Raw genomic sequence first — 17,048 nt, 5'->3', positions numbered from 1 at the left:
CAGGCATGAAACTGTTAGACAGACAGATGCCTTTACCACGGCTGCACACAGACCCCACTATGATTCTGGAGCTGCCACATCTCTCCAGACAAGTCTCTGGCGTCTCCTAGTTCACTCATTTGCTTTGCTTTGATATCATTATTGGCTCTGTCAGAACTGCTGAGATTCTAGAAATTTCTTTCTGAAATGGTATTTTGATAACCATAAGAACTCAAGTTTTGTTTTATAAGGAATGTGCTCAAAAAATGTTTACTCTGGGACAGAATTTGCTGTGCCCTGTCCTGAATGGCAGAGCATTCATATGGCATAAGAAGGTTGTAGCAATCCATGTATCCTTTTCAAAATGATTAGGTATTGCATATGTTTATTTCCCTGAAGTCTCTACCAGTTCCAAGACAAAGAACTATCCTCACTCTCATTCCTTCAAAGCATCCTATTGGGTAGAAGGGATGACTATCAAAAAAAAAATAACCAATGGACACATCCCTTCTACCCTTGACAGGCAAGTAGGCAGAGTTTTGAAAGACCCTCCCCCTAGCAACGCTCTGCAGCCAACACCAGTTGAGCAATTTCAGCTGCAGAGAGGAGGGCGCTGCTGTTCAGGAGCAAAAAGGTACCGTTTGGGGCATTTTTTTCCAAGCTAAAAGCAATTTGGGTGGGGAGGGACGCATTGGGGAGTGGGTTTCTGGGTGCTATTTAGAGCTTGTCTAAGGGCAGAATTCCTCAGTGCATGGTGGGGAGGGCTTCTGAGTGTTTGGCTAGGGGCTTACTTTCACGACTGGTTTGAGGGGTAAAAGGAGACTGGAATGCAGCTAGGATTGCTGTGAATCATGGAAGGATCTTGGAAGCTACATGAGGAAATGAGTTTTGTTATGGAGAGCGGGAGATTGGGAACTCCAGTAGAGAGAGATCTTTCTATTAATGCACATCCAAAGGGGAGGGGATCAGAACATGAGAACTGCTGGGGGTGATGGCATAGCATGCATTCCGAGAGCACTGTTTGCAGGGATTGGGGTGACAGTTGCATTTTGTGAAGGGAAGGGAGCAGGTAACTTCAAATATTTTGGAATGTTAATATTTTCAGATACTAAGTGTAAAAACTATCCATTTTACATCATGTTTAGTAACTGAAGTACATTTCCTGCATAATTTCATGCTGTTAGTAATCTAAAATGTTAAGTATGACTTAACTTAAAGTTTAGCTGAAGCTGGCAGTAATGTAAATAAGTCTGTATTCTGTTCAGAGTCTTGAACCTTCATTACAGTGTTGTCTGAAACCCCTTGGAATTGCCTCTAACTGTGCAGTTCACAACTTGCAATACACCGCTGTTAAATTTGAAAGCCATGTGAGGTCCAGGCTTTAAAGTTTGGGAGCAAGGGTGGCCTTAAAGGGACCTTGGCTGGGGTCTGGAATGCAAGCATAGCTGGTGTTCTAAGGCTTCCCATTGCTGTATGCCTGCACTGACCCACCAATGCCATAGGAATTTGAAAATCCTAGCCGTTCTTTAAGCCCATTGAGCGTTTGTGTTGCAGTGTCATGGCCTCAAAAGAAATGTACTTTTGACAGTCTGTGCTGCCTTCATGGTGGCTTCCAGCATCCCTTTGGACCCTTTAATTGCACAATTGGACTGCTTGCTATACATCATTGTGTAGCGTCACTGGCAACCTTCCAGAGTATTTGTGTTTCCTCACTTGAGGTGTAGGAGATGTTAATTCAACTAGAATGTTGGATCAAGACCCAGATTATTAAAAACTTAAACAGAAAAGGGGGGAAAAAATGAAGAGCTGTATGTCCAAAGCAGCGTATATATGGTATAGTGTGCATCTGCGTGGTGTGAAATAGTTGGTTAGGGGCTCTGAAGAAACTCCAGAAGGATTCAGGGTGACAAGTAATTTCAGTGGAGAAGTTTTAGAGGCTCCAATGGGTGAATCAATATTAGTAGAACATCCACTTGCTGCTCCAAAACATTGGTCTGTTGCCAAACAAAACAGATTTTGGTTGTTTTTAAATTTCTCTAGAATGACTTCATAAATTTGCAATCTTTGCGACACAGGTCGAAGAAGTTATCTGTCCCAGCTTCTGTTGTATCAAGAATAATGGGAAGAGGTGGGTGCAACATCACAGCAATTCAAGATGTAACTGGTGCGCATATCGATGTGGACAAACAAAAAGACAAGAATGGAGAGAGAATGATCACAATAAGGTATGACACAAGGCAGCAAAGTAATTTTAAGTTGGTACAAGTTTTTCCTTAGCGTCTACTCTACAGTAGGCCATTCTGGCTCTTTGACCCTACTGTATAGTGTATATATTGCTGACAGCAGAAAGTGCTTGAAAATCAAACACAAAGTTAAGCCATAAAATAGGTAAATGTCAAGAAATAAAACTTGATTGTTCCATTCAATACTGTACCAATATAACCAGAAGAAATGTTTCAGTTCAGGTATTTCAGTAAAGTGAGAATTCCATTCTAGAAAGAAGATTAATACTTGTTTCTAATTTCAGGGGTGGTACAGAATCGACGAGATACGCAGTGCAACTCATCAGTGCCCTTATTCAAGATCCTGCCAAGGAACTGGAAGACTTAATTCCTAAAACTCATATAAGAACGCCTGCGCCGAGCGCCAAATCAATTCATGCAAATTTTTCATCTGGAGTCAGTACCGCAGCTGCTTCCAGCAAAAACTCTTTTCCTCTTGGAGCAACCCCTCTTGTCACATCGCAGTCGTCAACGCTTTCTACTCTCCAGACCAATAACAAACTGAACAAGAATGTCCCAGCAAACGTGCGTTCTTCTTTTCCGGTGTCTCTGCCCCTAGCTTACTCCCACCCTCATTTTGCCTTGCTGGCTGCCCAAACTATGCAACAGATTCGGCACCCTCGCTTACCTATGGCCCAGTTTGGAGGAACTTTTTCACCTTCGCCAAACACTTGGGGACCATTCCCAGTGAGACCAGTTAACCCTAGCAGCACAAACAGCTCTCCAAAGCATAATAATTCAAGTCGTGTAAGTAACCAGAATGGGAATCTTTTACAGACGGAGTCTACTGGATTAGCTACTGCTAGTTGTCCTATTACTGCCTCTTCTGTAGTTGCTTCCACCCAACCGCTGTGTGCAACGACTAGTCGGACTCCCTCATCGGTCAGAAAGCAGTTGTTCACCTGTGTTCCGAAAACAACTGCAGCAGCAACAGCAATGGCAACTGTGACGAGCACCTGTAGTACTCTGCCTTCTGCTTCCTCTGCACCTGCAAACAATGGGCAAGTTCCCACAGCATTTCTGCCCTCTAATGTTCCACAAACACAGCATTCTGCACTTAAAACGGACTCTTTCTCAGCTGTCTCAGCGCCCAAAGAGAATGTGTCAGCACCAGACCAACCTACTGGAAACACATGTGCATCATCTTCAGTTGCAAGTAGTTGCAATGTATCAGCTAGCAGCAATCCGGGAGCCCTAGAAACACGCTCATCTAGCAGCCCTGAACCTCTAAATAACGTCCAAGATGAGATACTGCCAACCAGCATGTCAGATATAAGTTCCTCTGCATCCATGCCTTTTTCATCTAGCTCAGAACCCACTCCATTAAGCCTAGCTTCGCCCAGATCAATTGCTGCAGATAATCAGGACAACAGTAATTTACCTCAAGTAGCTGTACCAGCACCTAGAGTTTCTCACAGAATGCAGTCCAGGGGTTCTTTCTATTCAGTGGTACCAAATGCAACCCTACATCAAGACCATCAGTCTATTTTTGTTACAAATCCAGTTCCTTTAACGCCATCTCAAGGTCCACCCGCTGCAGTGCAGCTTTCATCACCCATGAACGTTATGAACGGTTCTCAGATGCACATTAACCCAGCAAACAAATCATTGCCTCCTACGTTTGGGCCAGCAACGCTTTTCAATCACTTTAGTAGTCTTTTTGATAGCAATCAGGTGCCAGCCAACCAGGGATGGGGAGACTGTCCACTGTCCACACGAGCAGCAGCAGACCCATCTTTCGCTGTTCAGTCTACCTTTCTGAGTAACTCTGTGCTTGGACACATAGATAATGTGCATCCTGATAACTCCAAGGCTCCTGGATTCAGGCCACCTTCCCAGAGAGTTTCCACCAGCCCTGTAGGTAAGTCCACAAAATTTCTACACTGGCATGGAGAGACGGTCCTTCTGTTAGTCTTTGACACTCTCCTTGGATCACTCCAGAAATTGTGTAAGATTATATGCATAGAACTCCAACGTGAGAGCTGGATTTGCAAGGTTTAATTTCAAAAGCTACTTGAACTTATGCACGTTCAGCACTCTTTCCCACCTTTAATTTGTCAGGCATTGGGAATGTTTCAGAAGCAACCACTGTTGGCTCATTTTGGAAGTAAGAGTGTCTGATATTGATGCCATCCACAGGAAAGATGGATTGGGGTGGTGATAGGCCTAAGGTAATAGGAGAGAGGGATTTCGATGGATTCCCCCCTCTTAGTATTTTTGAACTTGCACACTTACTGTTCTCAGCATATGGGTCTTTGTAGGGGACTGAATACTTGGCACTCCTGCTTCCTATTTTCCCTGACATTTACCTGTAGGCACAGCCTACTGAAGGATGATAACTTTACCTCTCTTCGTATTTTGTTCATCTGTCAGAAGATTAGACTGTATTCCAAAGGTGGGTGTCTGGAGAACCTCCCTTCAGGCAAATTAACTTAGGAAAGTTTGGAAGTGTTTCTACCCATGCCATCCCACCAGCCCCCTTAAAACTTTGGGCCAAAATGTCTAAACTTGGGTACTGAAGCTAGGCACCTAAATAGGTGGGTAGATGTTTAGAAATGGTACATTCCCACTGAGTTCAAACAGGGCTGTGGGTGCTGAGTACTTCTCAAACCAGGCCACTTTCTTTTAGCTATCTGAAGTCTGAAGATGTTTGCCAGAGTGTCTCAAACAGGTTTTAAAGATATAAAGTTAAACTACTTGGCTACATGGTGAAGAGCAAGCAGTTAGGTTGCCTATGATCTCTGCGCTCCCAGTGCACCAAATAGAACCAAGCACAGCCGAATTGTTATAGTTGCAATGTTCTGTGCTCATTCATCCAATCCTCTAGTAGTAGAATTGTCAAGGCCTACTCCATTGACTCCAGAAGCTCTGCCTTTTTAGCAGATCCTTGTTTTTTTCCATTGATGGTCAAATATGGCACCCACCTATTTGGCAAGATGTGTTACATAGTCTGACAAATCACTCAATCTCCTGTATTATTTGCCTAGAATGGCTCTGAAGGCCATTATGCTTGTAAAGGAAAATGAGTCCCCTTCACAGGGGATAACTACACTCTGACCATTCTGAAGCCATCCATTTTTCATACCAAGATAGAAGTGTAAAATCTGAGGGACTCATGGGGTAGATGAGGCGAGGATGAGGTTTTTTGTTTGTGGTTTGCAAGTTTGGCAGGTTTGTTTGGGATTTTTTGACCATCTTTTGTCAGTGAAAAGAGACAAGCTTTCTTTCAAGTTTCCACAGATCTGGTCTCTTTGACCAGCAGTCATTGGTCCAGTAAAATGCCTTAATTCATCCACTTTGTGTGTCTGTCGTATTCTGGAACAAACACATCTACAACATTTTAAATCCCTCACAATTTAGCACATTTCCCTTCAGATATGTTAGGGTGCTTTCACTTTTGCATAAACCACTTAATTAGAAATATTATGAATTATGCCCCACCATAGTTTACACACGTCTTCTGGGACAAAAATGAGGAATATTTTTTTCTCCAACTTGGGGATTTTCACAGAATGTAGATTAGGCAAATTGGGGTTTGCCTGACCACTTAAATATTGAGTATATGCTTTACAAAAAGTACAAAATTGTGCTGCATCTTTTCCCCAGTCCTGTACTTAGCAATCCTGTTATGTCCTCTAACCACAGAACCAGGTGGCAAAAGTAAGTTTGTTAGGTTTTGAATCTGTTGCATAATCTGCCAGCTGGCCTGGAATCCAAAGCTCTTCAAATTGTGTTCACATGTCTCCAGTCAGGGAAAAGAGGATTAAGGTGATGGTGGGCAATGAGCAACAGTTGCTCAGAACTACGCAGTTTGTCCAGATCCTATATTTGGAAGGTGTGTGTCAGCAGTCTTTGGCCTGCTCCAGCATCATCCCTTTACAGATGTGTATGGAAGAGCACCTAGCTCAATGAGTTTCATTCACTTGCATTCTTTCACAGAGGTCACCCTCCGTTGTCCAGTCCTGTTCATTGCAGTCTGTCTTTTAGAGGGGATAAATCAGGGTGGATTTATATAAATTCTTATTAAATTAGTAAAAAGAAAATCTAGATTTAAGTCCATCAATTGTAATAGTGTTCTGCATTTGTTTTTTTCCTAAAGAGAGGCTCTGGTTCTCATTGGTGATGATTAAGGCCACATCTGTGCTACAGACCTGTATCATTTAAGTGCATTCCTCCAAGCTGTGAAATATGAACACCCTGGAGTGACATAATTATACCAACCTAACCATCAATGCACACAGTGCTGTGTTACACAGCTACCACCTTTCATTGGGTGGATTAATTATGCTGACAGGAGAATTTCTCCTTTTGGCATAGTAGCGTCTTCATTTAAGTATGTGAGGATGATCCCTAAGACATTTTCAGTTGCAATTGTGTATAACTTTTACACTAAATATGCTTTTTGCAAACCTGGGATACACATCCGTGCTGCTTTGTTTAAGCAGTTACATAGCTTAATATACTTTCCTTTAGAGTCTTAACATTTACTACATTAGATGTTAAATAATGTATTTCTTATTTACTAGATTATGTGCGATTTGTGTCCGGTTATGTTTAGGTAGGAATTCAAATAAGTGCAAAAATAAATCCCATTTTATCAAAAGGAATTTAACGTGTGTTGCTTTTAAAGCTAACAGATTTATTAAACAAAGGAAGTACCTGCAGGTTAGTGAATTGAACTGATTGTTTCTTGTCATTCTGTCCTTCAGGATTTTAAAACCAATAGCTCTTACCCTTCTACCTTGCTTTTATTCCTCATTTGGAGAATACTTGGATTTCCACAAACTTAATCTCTTGGCATTCTGTCTTAGAGGTGATTTGCAGCAGAGAGCCCAGTTAAGTTCCTCATGTGCTTGAGTCTTAAATTAGGCGTTTTGACAAGCACCTTCATGTCCTAGGCAAAGTTTGAGTACTTTTCTCCCCTTCCACTGACACTGATATCGAGATTGAGAGCAGATTCCCAGTTCACACACTACTTCCTGATGCTGTGGCTCCATCCATTACCTTTTAGACAACCCAGTCTCACTATACTAGATGAAAATGCATTAGAGTAAGGTGACATGCTTTGAGCTGTAACACCAGCATAATGCCTTGAAACCACACAACTGCCACCCTTACAATGTGAATCTGATTTTGAGAGTCTTTCATGTGATCTGAAGGACATGCTCCAGGTTAAGTTAATCCTTGCAGATGACAAGCAGTCTGCATGGAAATACTCTGGAGCCTTGAAAAACTGGGCTTTGAGCATTGGTGGTGACAAGACACCACTGTCTTACTACAGATCCTTATGCAAACTTGCCTAATCGGCAAGAGAAACATTTGAAATGCTTTTGTAATGACATAATTTGATACTAATTGAAACGTTATTTTCCTCACTATAATATAGTAATCAAGCAAAATATATGCGAGAAGCTATTGACTAAAACCAGTTCACATGCTTAGTGTGTTGCCCACAGCAGCCCTTCTTCTTGCCTTGAGATGTGCCCTCTTTCTTCGACTATGGCAGGGGCAGAGTATTAATAAAAAGTGACTTTTTTTTTTTTAGCATATTCACCTGCTAAAACAGACAGAGCTGGGTCTGCACTAAAGTTTCAGGCAGGTAAAATCAGGCATCTTTCAGCCTCTTCATTCCACTTCCTGCAGAAACATATCTCCTCACTCAAACACTTACATTGGCTATGTAATCATTGAGCTTTAAAAGCCATCTCACCATCAGTCTCCTACACGCACATGCAGCTCTCGTTGAAGAGGTAGGTGAGGATGCCAGTCTGTCAGCATTACCTACATAATTATTGCTGTGGCTGGTTAGTTCCAAAAGTCACTATAGACAGTGAGCCTGTGCTGGAGGAGTGCCTCTTTCTGCACAAATGTCCTCAAAAATCAGTTCATCGGGCACTTTGTCCAGCCAGTCGTTGTAATTATCCTAGAACCAGCCTCTTATCCACCATCTGAAGAAGAGCTCAGTGTAAGCTCAAAAGCTTCTCTCTGTCCAACAGAAGTTGAGCCAATAAAAGATAGTACCTCATCCACCTTGTTGGTCTGGTCAACCATGGCATGCATCACAGTGAATTAGGAGCCTTTTTGATTGGCCTTCTGCTGAGCTTCATCTGAGGAGCAGGGAATTGGCAAGTGGATATCAGTAGCTCTGGTGCAGTGAATGAGGCCCCAGGCAGGAGATATTAAGAGCAATCACTTGCTTCATCAGGCACTTATTTATTACTAAACATAACTCCACCATAATTTCTGTGCCAGTATACTTGCCCATAGCAAATGTGTGCCAGCAAACCGTACCCTTTCTTACAGACAGCCTAGACAAAGCACTGCCTAGTCCCTTATCCCTGCATATTGAATCTCAGATCATGGTGTGTTCACTGCATATTGATCAAAGCACTGCAAAAATGGTCCTTCGCTCAGTTCTTCCTTATGAGCATCTTGTGCTTCATGATCCATTGCAGCTTCCTTATTCCTCCTTTATTTTTCAACTTCTCTAGTTTCACAGTATATTGTCAGATGAAGCTCTGTGGAGAATTGTCTCCCTCTCTCATATCCAAGTGTGTCACCTTGACCTGAAGTGGGTTGTTCCTTTGGGCCCCTCCTCTCTATTTTCTTTTCAGGCAGAAATGTTCCTCCCTTACAGGGGAAGGTTTATTGAGAGGTGTCTGCAGAAAACTGGTACTGAGAACTGCACTGCTTTTTTTCTCCACAAAGGGGCTCTTGCCCGTGGCCCAGATGCTCAATAATTCACTGCCTCCTGCACTGTACAGTATTGGTTGAAGTGCTTCAGCAGCAGCTGACTGCAGTGTCTCCAAGCCAGTAGTCCCTGGCTGCGTAGTTCTGCAGGTGGAGGTGAATTGTGCCAAGCAAGTCTTAATATCCTTGCAGTGGAAATTCAGCAGCAGGACCTAACGTTTTGGAAGCAAAATGACAGAGATCCTGGGTTGGTTGACTTTTTTCTGTTCCAACTAGGGTAAAATAGGGTACCCAGAAAGGCTTCCAAGTGGTAAGTCAGAGGGACAGGAAATAAACATAAGTGCAGGATCCCTCCTATTCAGCAACCGTCACCCCTTTTTTGACTATTGTAACCAGGTACTTTTGGCCCAGTTGTTCCAGGAAGTGTCTTTTTTTGTTCTGGTTGTGGTTATTACCTTGAGCTCCTCAACAGTTCTGTCAGGCCACTTTTCTGACCACTGCGATTCCCAGAGGCTCCAGAAACTACCACCAACCAAAACAAACTGATAAAGCCAAAACCTCTTGTACTCCTTGTATTTACCGTATTTCTTTATTACCATGCTCTGATGAAGGCCTTTAAGGTATTTTGGCTGCAAGGCCTTGGCTTGATAAGAAAATTCCAGCTCCCCATGCCCATTGTTTTAAAGGAGGCAGTTTTGTTCCTGTTTTGGAGGCAGTTTCTCAACACAAAGCTGCATTCCAACCATCACATTGTTCAAAGAATAATTGCACTTCTTGAGCAACAGTGTTCTGTGTGCACTATATCTGTGGACCCAGCTGTAGGATAGGCAAATACAGTATGAATTACTGCCCTGGTGCTCATTTATAATTTCAGTCTCACTTACAACTTACTTTTTTTAGTGTCTTTGACTTGCATTATACTTGACTTCTTGATTAGCTCTGGAGAATTCTAGACTGAGGAGTAAGTTGGGATTTACTTCTGTGGCCAGCTTGTCTTGGGTTTGCCTACATATGTCATAGGTAGGTAAAGGTAGAATAGGGCAGTCAATAGGCAGGCCAAATCTGGACAACCAAAGGCTTTTGAACAAACTTTTTTTTTATTATGTTTATTTGCTCTGGAGTCCGGACCTTTATTATGCCTTGGCCAAGAAATGTGGGCGTTGATTTAAAAAAATAATTGATTACCCTTGAAGGTGTGGTGCTTTGTGCAGTGACAGCAGCTGTATGTAGGCTGATAGAGCAAGATGGAAAATATGCCAGTATGTAATTCTCCTTTAGCCTGTAACCTGCAAAAACTTATTACCCATGTAAGTAAAAAGATGACTGGACATGAAGTTTTAAATTGTGTTTGGAGCAGTGAATCTATATGGTACCAAACAGGTGTATTTCATGAGTGTTGCATTTATTTCAGGCTTAACCTCTCTAGATCCATCCAATGGCTCTTCAACTGCCTCTTCAGCTCCTCTGACAGGTTTTTCAACAAATATACAACGGGTTTATCTTCAAGGGCCAGCACCTGTTGGAACTCCCAGCTTTAACAGACAGCATTTTTCACCACACCCTTGGACAAGCGCTACAAATTCATGTAGGAACTTCATGGGTCTGTCTTAATTTTCTATACACTCTGAGCATTTTAGGTATTGTCTCTGATGACCTGTAACATTGAGGGGAAGCCACCAGTGGCTTTAGAAACTGTTACTGGTAATGGCTTTAGCTTCAGTAAAGATGGGAAATGTGTGAAGTGGCATCACAAAAAACGGATGGATATCTGACATAGAATGCCGTGGGTTCCATTTGCATTACCTGTCTGAACACAGCTTCAGGAGGGCTATGGTATGTTGACACTGCAAAAAAAAAGACTGATGGTAACAAGTCTCAGAACCAATGTCAACTGACTCCAGCTTGTACCATGGAGCTGAAAGTAACAGCGGTAGACATTCCTGCTGAGACTGGACCTCATCTCTTCGAAGGAGCAAGGGGAGAGTGGGGCTTAGGGGCAGGCTGCAGCCTCAGCAAGAATATCTACACTTCAGTTTTGAGCCCTAGAACCCAACCCCAGCTGAGCAGAACCAAGCTCTGAGTCTCATTGCTGCAGGGGCTTTTTTGCAGTGTAAGTGTACCATTACTTTATGTTGAGACGCTTAATCACAACAACGGAAGTATTCCTGTGGTGTAAAGCTGCATGAAATGGGTGTGACATTTCTCCGATTGAGTTAAACTTTTTATAACGTAACTTCTACTTTTAATATTTCATCAGTCTTAGAGTTCTCAGAAATTTTTAACTTGTCTGACATGATAGTGCAGAATTCTCCTTTTATGGAGCGAATGTGGCCATTTGCTCTCAAATAAGAAGTTTGAATCTTTGTAATTCCTAGTCTTAGTGATGGCAGTTCCCTGAGCACAAAAGCCAAAATAAACTTGGATGTAAAAACTAAGGGTGGAATTTCCAGAAACACTTGTGACAAATCCCACTGAAAGGCAAGGGAACTTGCTTTTCTAAGTCATTTGAGCATTTTGGAAAACGGCACCCAAAATCTGTGTCCCAATGGGAGTTGGGAATATCAGCACCTCTGAAATAAGAGCACTTGGATTCCCAGAAAATATGGGCCAAGATTTGCAGATATCTGCATAAAATCTGAATCCTTTTCTTTTCTTTTCTTTTTATTAAGTTAAATCTTAAATATTGACAAAAGGGTCTAGAGAATGTTACAAGACTAGCCTATGGTGGGAAATACTTATGCATTTGTGCAACTAATTTAAGATACCAAGAGCATTGGTGAAAAGTTGGCCCACCAGAATCAGTTCAGTGACTTTTTACCGCAAATCCCTCACTTCTCTCACTAGCCCCAAAAGCTTTTATACCTTTCATAATTACATTACAAAATGTAGATTGGCAGTTTAGAAGGGAATTTGTGGAATTTCACACTTAATAAGTGTTCCATGTATAATAAAGCTAGAGAAATATTTTGTTGCCAGGTGAATCTCCTATTCCATCAGTTTCATCGGGATCATCTTCACCCCTTTCAGCTGCTTCTGCACCTTCTAACCTGGGCCAGCCAAAGGCAGGTAGCACAAATCAAGATCGAAAGGTTCCACCTCCTATTGGAACGGAAAGGCTTGCTAGAATTCGACAGGGAGGATCTGTCACTCCCACCCCCTTAGGAACTAACTTTACGGCTCCAGTTGGACATAGTGGTATCTGGTCATTTGGCGTTAACAGTGTATCAGGTAAGTCAATCTCCTATGCAATAAGTAAGCTTTCTGTTTTTTTAAAAGAACCTCAGATTTTAGGGAGATCTGCTACATTCTGAGAACTGATTGGGGGTGGGGGAGGGTGGCAAACTTACACTTTTTGTGTATCAAATTTGAAATAATAGAGTAATATATGGTAGTCGTAAGTAAAAATGTGACCTTCTAAATCAGAAAATAAAGTGTACGTTATCAGCTTCATGTAAGATTACTTAAAGGTAGAAACTAAAAGAAGTATTAAGGGAGCTGGTGAGGACAGAGAAGGGATCAGAAAATGGTGCATTCTTGATCCTCGTAGGAGAAGCTATTGGGTAATTCTCTTTAAGATTTCGTTTGCCAAGGAACTGACACATAAGGAGACCAATTAGAAAGGAAAGTTAAGGCAAAAAGGAAGTGATTGATTTGCAACACTTGATGTGGGTACAAATCCAGACACGTACTCTTCTTTACAGATGGGCTGTTAATACAGCCTCAGTATCCCACCTGGGATGGGATCAAGTCTCGGAAGAACAGAGGTATTTCTTTAGGCTTTGTTTCATGATTGCTTTTCTGTTCATTTACTTGGCCACTCTTCAAGATTTTCAGAGATAAATACCTCTGATGTTATAGCTGGCAAACCAGAAGTACTTTGTAACCCACCCACAAAAATTCCAACAAATACTTTGGTAGTGATAATGTGGGCTTTGCCAAAATGTTCATTGGGTAATGACTGGCTCAGATTTTCTTCAGGCCAAATCTGTTTATTTTTGTTTGTTTTTGTTTTTTTACTAGAATCATTGCAATTTTCTTTCACAATACAGCTTTTTTCACCTGGCTTAGCTCCTGCAAAGGTACAGAGTAAATATGTGCCCTTTGAGAGGATGATTGAAATTTCCAAACATTTAAGGCTGTTGAATGGACTTGTAATTTTAGAATGAAAACAGATAAGTTTTTCTTTTCCTCAAAATTTGGTTTACAGATCTAAAGCTTGGTATGAAGGCTGTGGTTGCATTGCATCAATTGGTAGCTTGTCACTCAAACTACTTTTAAAAATGAGGTTATAGTTATGACAAGCAAACAAAAACTGGGACATTCAGCTTGAGTGCTGTTATTGTTCCTTAATTTTTACTCTCTCTCTCCTCTATAACTCTTATTGACTAAGTTTTGAAAACAGTTTTTTGTTCCAGGCAACAGCAATTTCAATTAATTATTAAAAAAGGCACAGCTTCAAAACAGCCAAAAGTTTATATTTTGTTTTTGTAGTTCCATTTATAGATAATCACAAAGCTCAGTGTTTGAGCTTCAAATTGTTTTCATTTGGAATTTGAAGACATGTTATGTATGTAGCAAACTACAATGACAGTTTTAATCATCAGTTTTTGTAATGCCTAGGGGTTTCTTTAAAGAGGCTTAAATTTTGGTCCAAATTCAGTCTGACTTTGTCCCATTAATATTTTGTGTTTCATCCTGGCTGTTTTTCTGAGTAAGTTCTTGAAATTGTCACAGAAATTGGCAATGCTTATAGATCACAGTTCTGTTAAAGCTTTGCTCAGGACTGAGGGCATCAGAAGTACTGCATTGGTATTTGATGCAGGCACCAAATTTGTGTGGAAGAATATAAAAGAATGAGAGAAAATGGATATCAGGACCAGTCCTGCACCTTGAGATTTCACTATCTTCTCCCACTTCATTCTTCCGAAAGCTCTCTGCCTTTCATCTCATTCTAGCTCGTGCGCTAAGCATGACTCTGTGAAGCCTCCTGCCCTGCATTGCCTTGGATAGGGAAAGTGCTTTAGTGGCTAACGTGCTGGGGGTGGCGAGGGAATGTCTGCATGCAGCAGGGTCTCAGATGGGCAGTGTGTTTTACAGCCTGTCCATGGGAGAGGGCTGTATAGGCAAAGCCATCAAGCTCCCCACAGGAGGAGTGTGTATGTATTTTGTTAGTAACCGCTCTTTGGAGTCTGAAGGTAGAATACAAGTGAATTTTGGAGAGGTCTGAAAAGTGATTGGTTCAGAGCAATGAACCAGCTTGTTTTGCAGCATTATTATGCTTATTTCCAAGATCCTTAACTTTTGTGGAATGGTCTGTGCAGCTGATTGATTTATTCCAGGGTGTTCTCAATTGGTCATAACCAGTCACTTTTAATCTTTTCCTTTGCAGAAGGCTTGTCAGGTTGGTCCCAGCCCATAATGGGGAATCATCCAATGCATCAGCAGTTATCAGACCCAGGCACATTTTCCCAGCATCAGCCAATGGAGAGAGATGATTCTGGAATTGTGGCTCCCTCAAACATTTTCCACCAACCTATGCCAAATAGCTTTGTGGATTTTTCTAAAGTAAGTTACATTTGGGAGGTGAGTGTGTGCCAAGCAGCTGAGTGGTTTTCCCTGGTTGCGGATGGCATGCGGGACAGGACACATCCCTACGGGAGCTGGACAGACTTCATTCAAAACCCTTCCTCTGGAACAAATTGGGGCCACTTTGCCAGGCCATTGGCCCATTCAGATCTGTTTAATCCTGAATGTTCTGTAGCACACTGGGGCCCAGCCTCTTGTATGGGAGAGCCACGTAACCCTGAGCATGATCTTGTGTGGGCCAAAGAGATTGCACCTATTTTAAGAGGATTTAAAGTCAGTTGATCTTATGTTAAATGTAGCTTGTTTGGTGCATAGATAGGTTGTTTCTACATATGTCATTGTCTGTTTACACATTTGAATAATTAAAAGGGTGTAAAGGTTACAACAAAACACTAATGAATCTACTGTTAGTATATTGCGTTGAAGCAGGCTACAGGCTGTCTGAAAGGCTCTGGTGGGTTGTTAATGGCCTGCAGGTTGGGCACCTTTCTTCTAGCGAGCGTGAGGGTTCATACAGCCTTCCCTCTATCCCCACCACACTCTTGGGCATGTGAGAGACACTGGTTAAATTGGGATCACATACCTGCAATTAAGAGTGGGGATTCCTAGTTGGTTATCTCCCAGGCGCACTCATGGACTTGTTTGGTGGCACTTTGACTGTTTGATTCTGGGTGCCTTCCTATCATGGAACTAGGTTACCTCTTTGAGCTCATTAATGTTTAATACTTCAAGCACAAGCTAGAGATGTAAACATTGTATAATTTTCTTCAGAGCATGTGGGAGGAGGCTAGGAAAATACTGTGTGCGTAAAGAGGGCGTTAACATTAGAAACTAGCACAAGGCAAAAACAGAATACAGCCCGCTCAGAATTCAGTTTAAGGTTTTGCAGGTAGTTTGTACTCCTTGTTTTTCATCGGCTATTTTCATTTTAATGCAAGCTGAAGATTTTTGCAGCTCACATGCAGTGAGGCATACCAGAGATTGGAGGGCGGGAGGGAGTGAACAATACCTGTGTAACTCATTCTGTCCTGTGTAAGAAGTGTCACACACAGGTGCCAACTTCTGCTCTAGCCGGTGGGGGGTTGATGCCCCCATCTCTCTCTCCCCACCCCCCCAAATCTCTGCCGCCATCCACCTCTCTTCCCCTCTTCCCAGGAGCCTCTGAATGCTGCAGAACAGCTGCTTTACTGCAGGCAGGAGATGCTAGGAGGGAGGGAGACCCCTGGTAGTTGAGGGGCACTGAGAGGAGCTTGGCTGCCAGAGGGCACTGAGCCCCTGTGAATTTCTCCCCATGGCTGCAGTGCTCCCATGGAGTTGGTGGCTGTGATGTCACTTGTTAACGACCAAGTTAGTGAGCCTAAAGAGAGGCACAGGCCTTTTATGAACTTTTACGCTAAAATATTGCGCAGAACCTTCCATCTTAAAGGATCCCACTGTGCTTTCAAACTGTACCCGCAGCGTCACTGCAGCTCTGTTTGGATGCCAACGGGCATACTGATGGGAAAGGAGAGCCCTTCCCAAATACCCTGTGACTCGAGATCCATGGGGAGCAGACTCCTCTGATAACCCCCACTCTCAAATTATGGTAGTAGTTAAGAGGAGTATTTCCGGAGGATGAAGGTCTGCATTAGTTCTGTTGGGATTTGAATCTCTGGTTCCAAGGACTCTGACCATTCCATACCGGGTGCTTAGAACACCACCTGTTCCTGTATTTCTCACAGAATGCCAAGAGGATTATAAGGGCATCTGTAATGTTGCCTAAGGATTTGAACAAACGTTGACCTCTGGGTAACGCATTTTCACTCATACAGTGCAGCATGGAGAGCCTTAAAAAACCCCAGCAGTGGTAAAATCCCTTTTCTTTTGCTGTACTCTGAATTGCCCCGGAAGTCAGGTATGATGGTTTCATCTCTTCTCACAACACTCTTCTGTAGTATTGCGGAGGCAGGGTGGCCACTCTGGGATTCTTTGAGATGAAAGCTGCTCCCCTGTGTGAGGTACTAGTGTTTTCCGTAACCACTACGTTGTTCAGTGATTTGTCTTTTCTGTTAATTTTAGGGTCTACCAATTTCTATGTATGGAGGTGCTCTGATACCTTCTCATCCACAGCTAGCTGATGGCCCAGGAGGTCCTCTCTTTAACGGGCTCCATACTCCAGATCCAGCTTGGAATCCTATGATAAAGGTTGTCCAAAATTCAACAGAATGTACTGATGCTCAACAGGTAAATTCATTGGCATCTTCCTCATCTTCCTTAAAATATTTCCCAGCATACTTTTCAATTGATGTTTTTATGCTTACTAGAAAAACAAAATCTCATCAGTTGTTATATATTTAAATTGCGAGCTGCGTTGCATGGGGTGTTTGTGTTGTTTCAGAATGTTTTTCAGCTATACCTGAATGAGGCTATAATGATCAGTAAACAGGCCAAAAGTTTCAAAGCTGAGGACCAGAAGTTAAGGTGCTAAATAAGTGGTTTCACTGTCGGCATTGTGCTATAAACAAGATAAAC

The 17,048-nt window shown here is 42.3% G+C and overlaps 1 protein-coding gene across 13 annotated transcripts in view; it reads left to right on the top strand.

Annotated features, from left to right (window-relative positions):
• Positions 1–17,048, top strand: part of ANKHD1 (ankyrin repeat and KH domain containing 1) — a 170,430-nt gene that overhangs the window by 152,657 nt on the left and 725 nt on the right. For 4 of the 13 annotated variants that reach the window (XM_075010053.1, XM_075010046.1, XM_075010051.1 and 1 more), the window contains 8 exons: positions 503–613; positions 2,055–2,204; positions 2,507–4,122; positions 10,363–10,551; positions 11,928–12,179; positions 12,653–12,715; positions 14,341–14,516; positions 16,596–16,760. In XM_075010053.1, coding sequence (XP_074866154.1) covers positions 503–613; positions 2,055–2,204; positions 2,507–4,122; positions 10,363–10,551; positions 11,928–12,179; positions 12,653–12,715; positions 14,341–14,516; positions 16,596–16,760 — 2,722 coding nt within the window. The remainder of the gene's footprint in view (positions 1–502; positions 614–2,054; positions 2,205–2,506; positions 4,123–10,362; positions 10,552–11,927; positions 12,180–12,652; positions 12,716–14,340; positions 14,517–16,595; positions 16,761–17,048) is intronic. The other 9 variants (XM_075010055.1, XM_075010050.1, XM_075010056.1 and 6 more) reach the window with 6 other exon arrangements.

The sequence above is a fragment of the Carettochelys insculpta genome, chromosome 15, assembly GCF_033958435.1.
Source record: "Carettochelys insculpta isolate YL-2023 chromosome 15, ASM3395843v1, whole genome shotgun sequence".
Taxonomy (NCBI): Eukaryota; Metazoa; Chordata; order Testudines; family Carettochelyidae; genus Carettochelys; species Carettochelys insculpta.
This window is presented reverse-complemented; position numbering and strand designations above follow the sequence as displayed.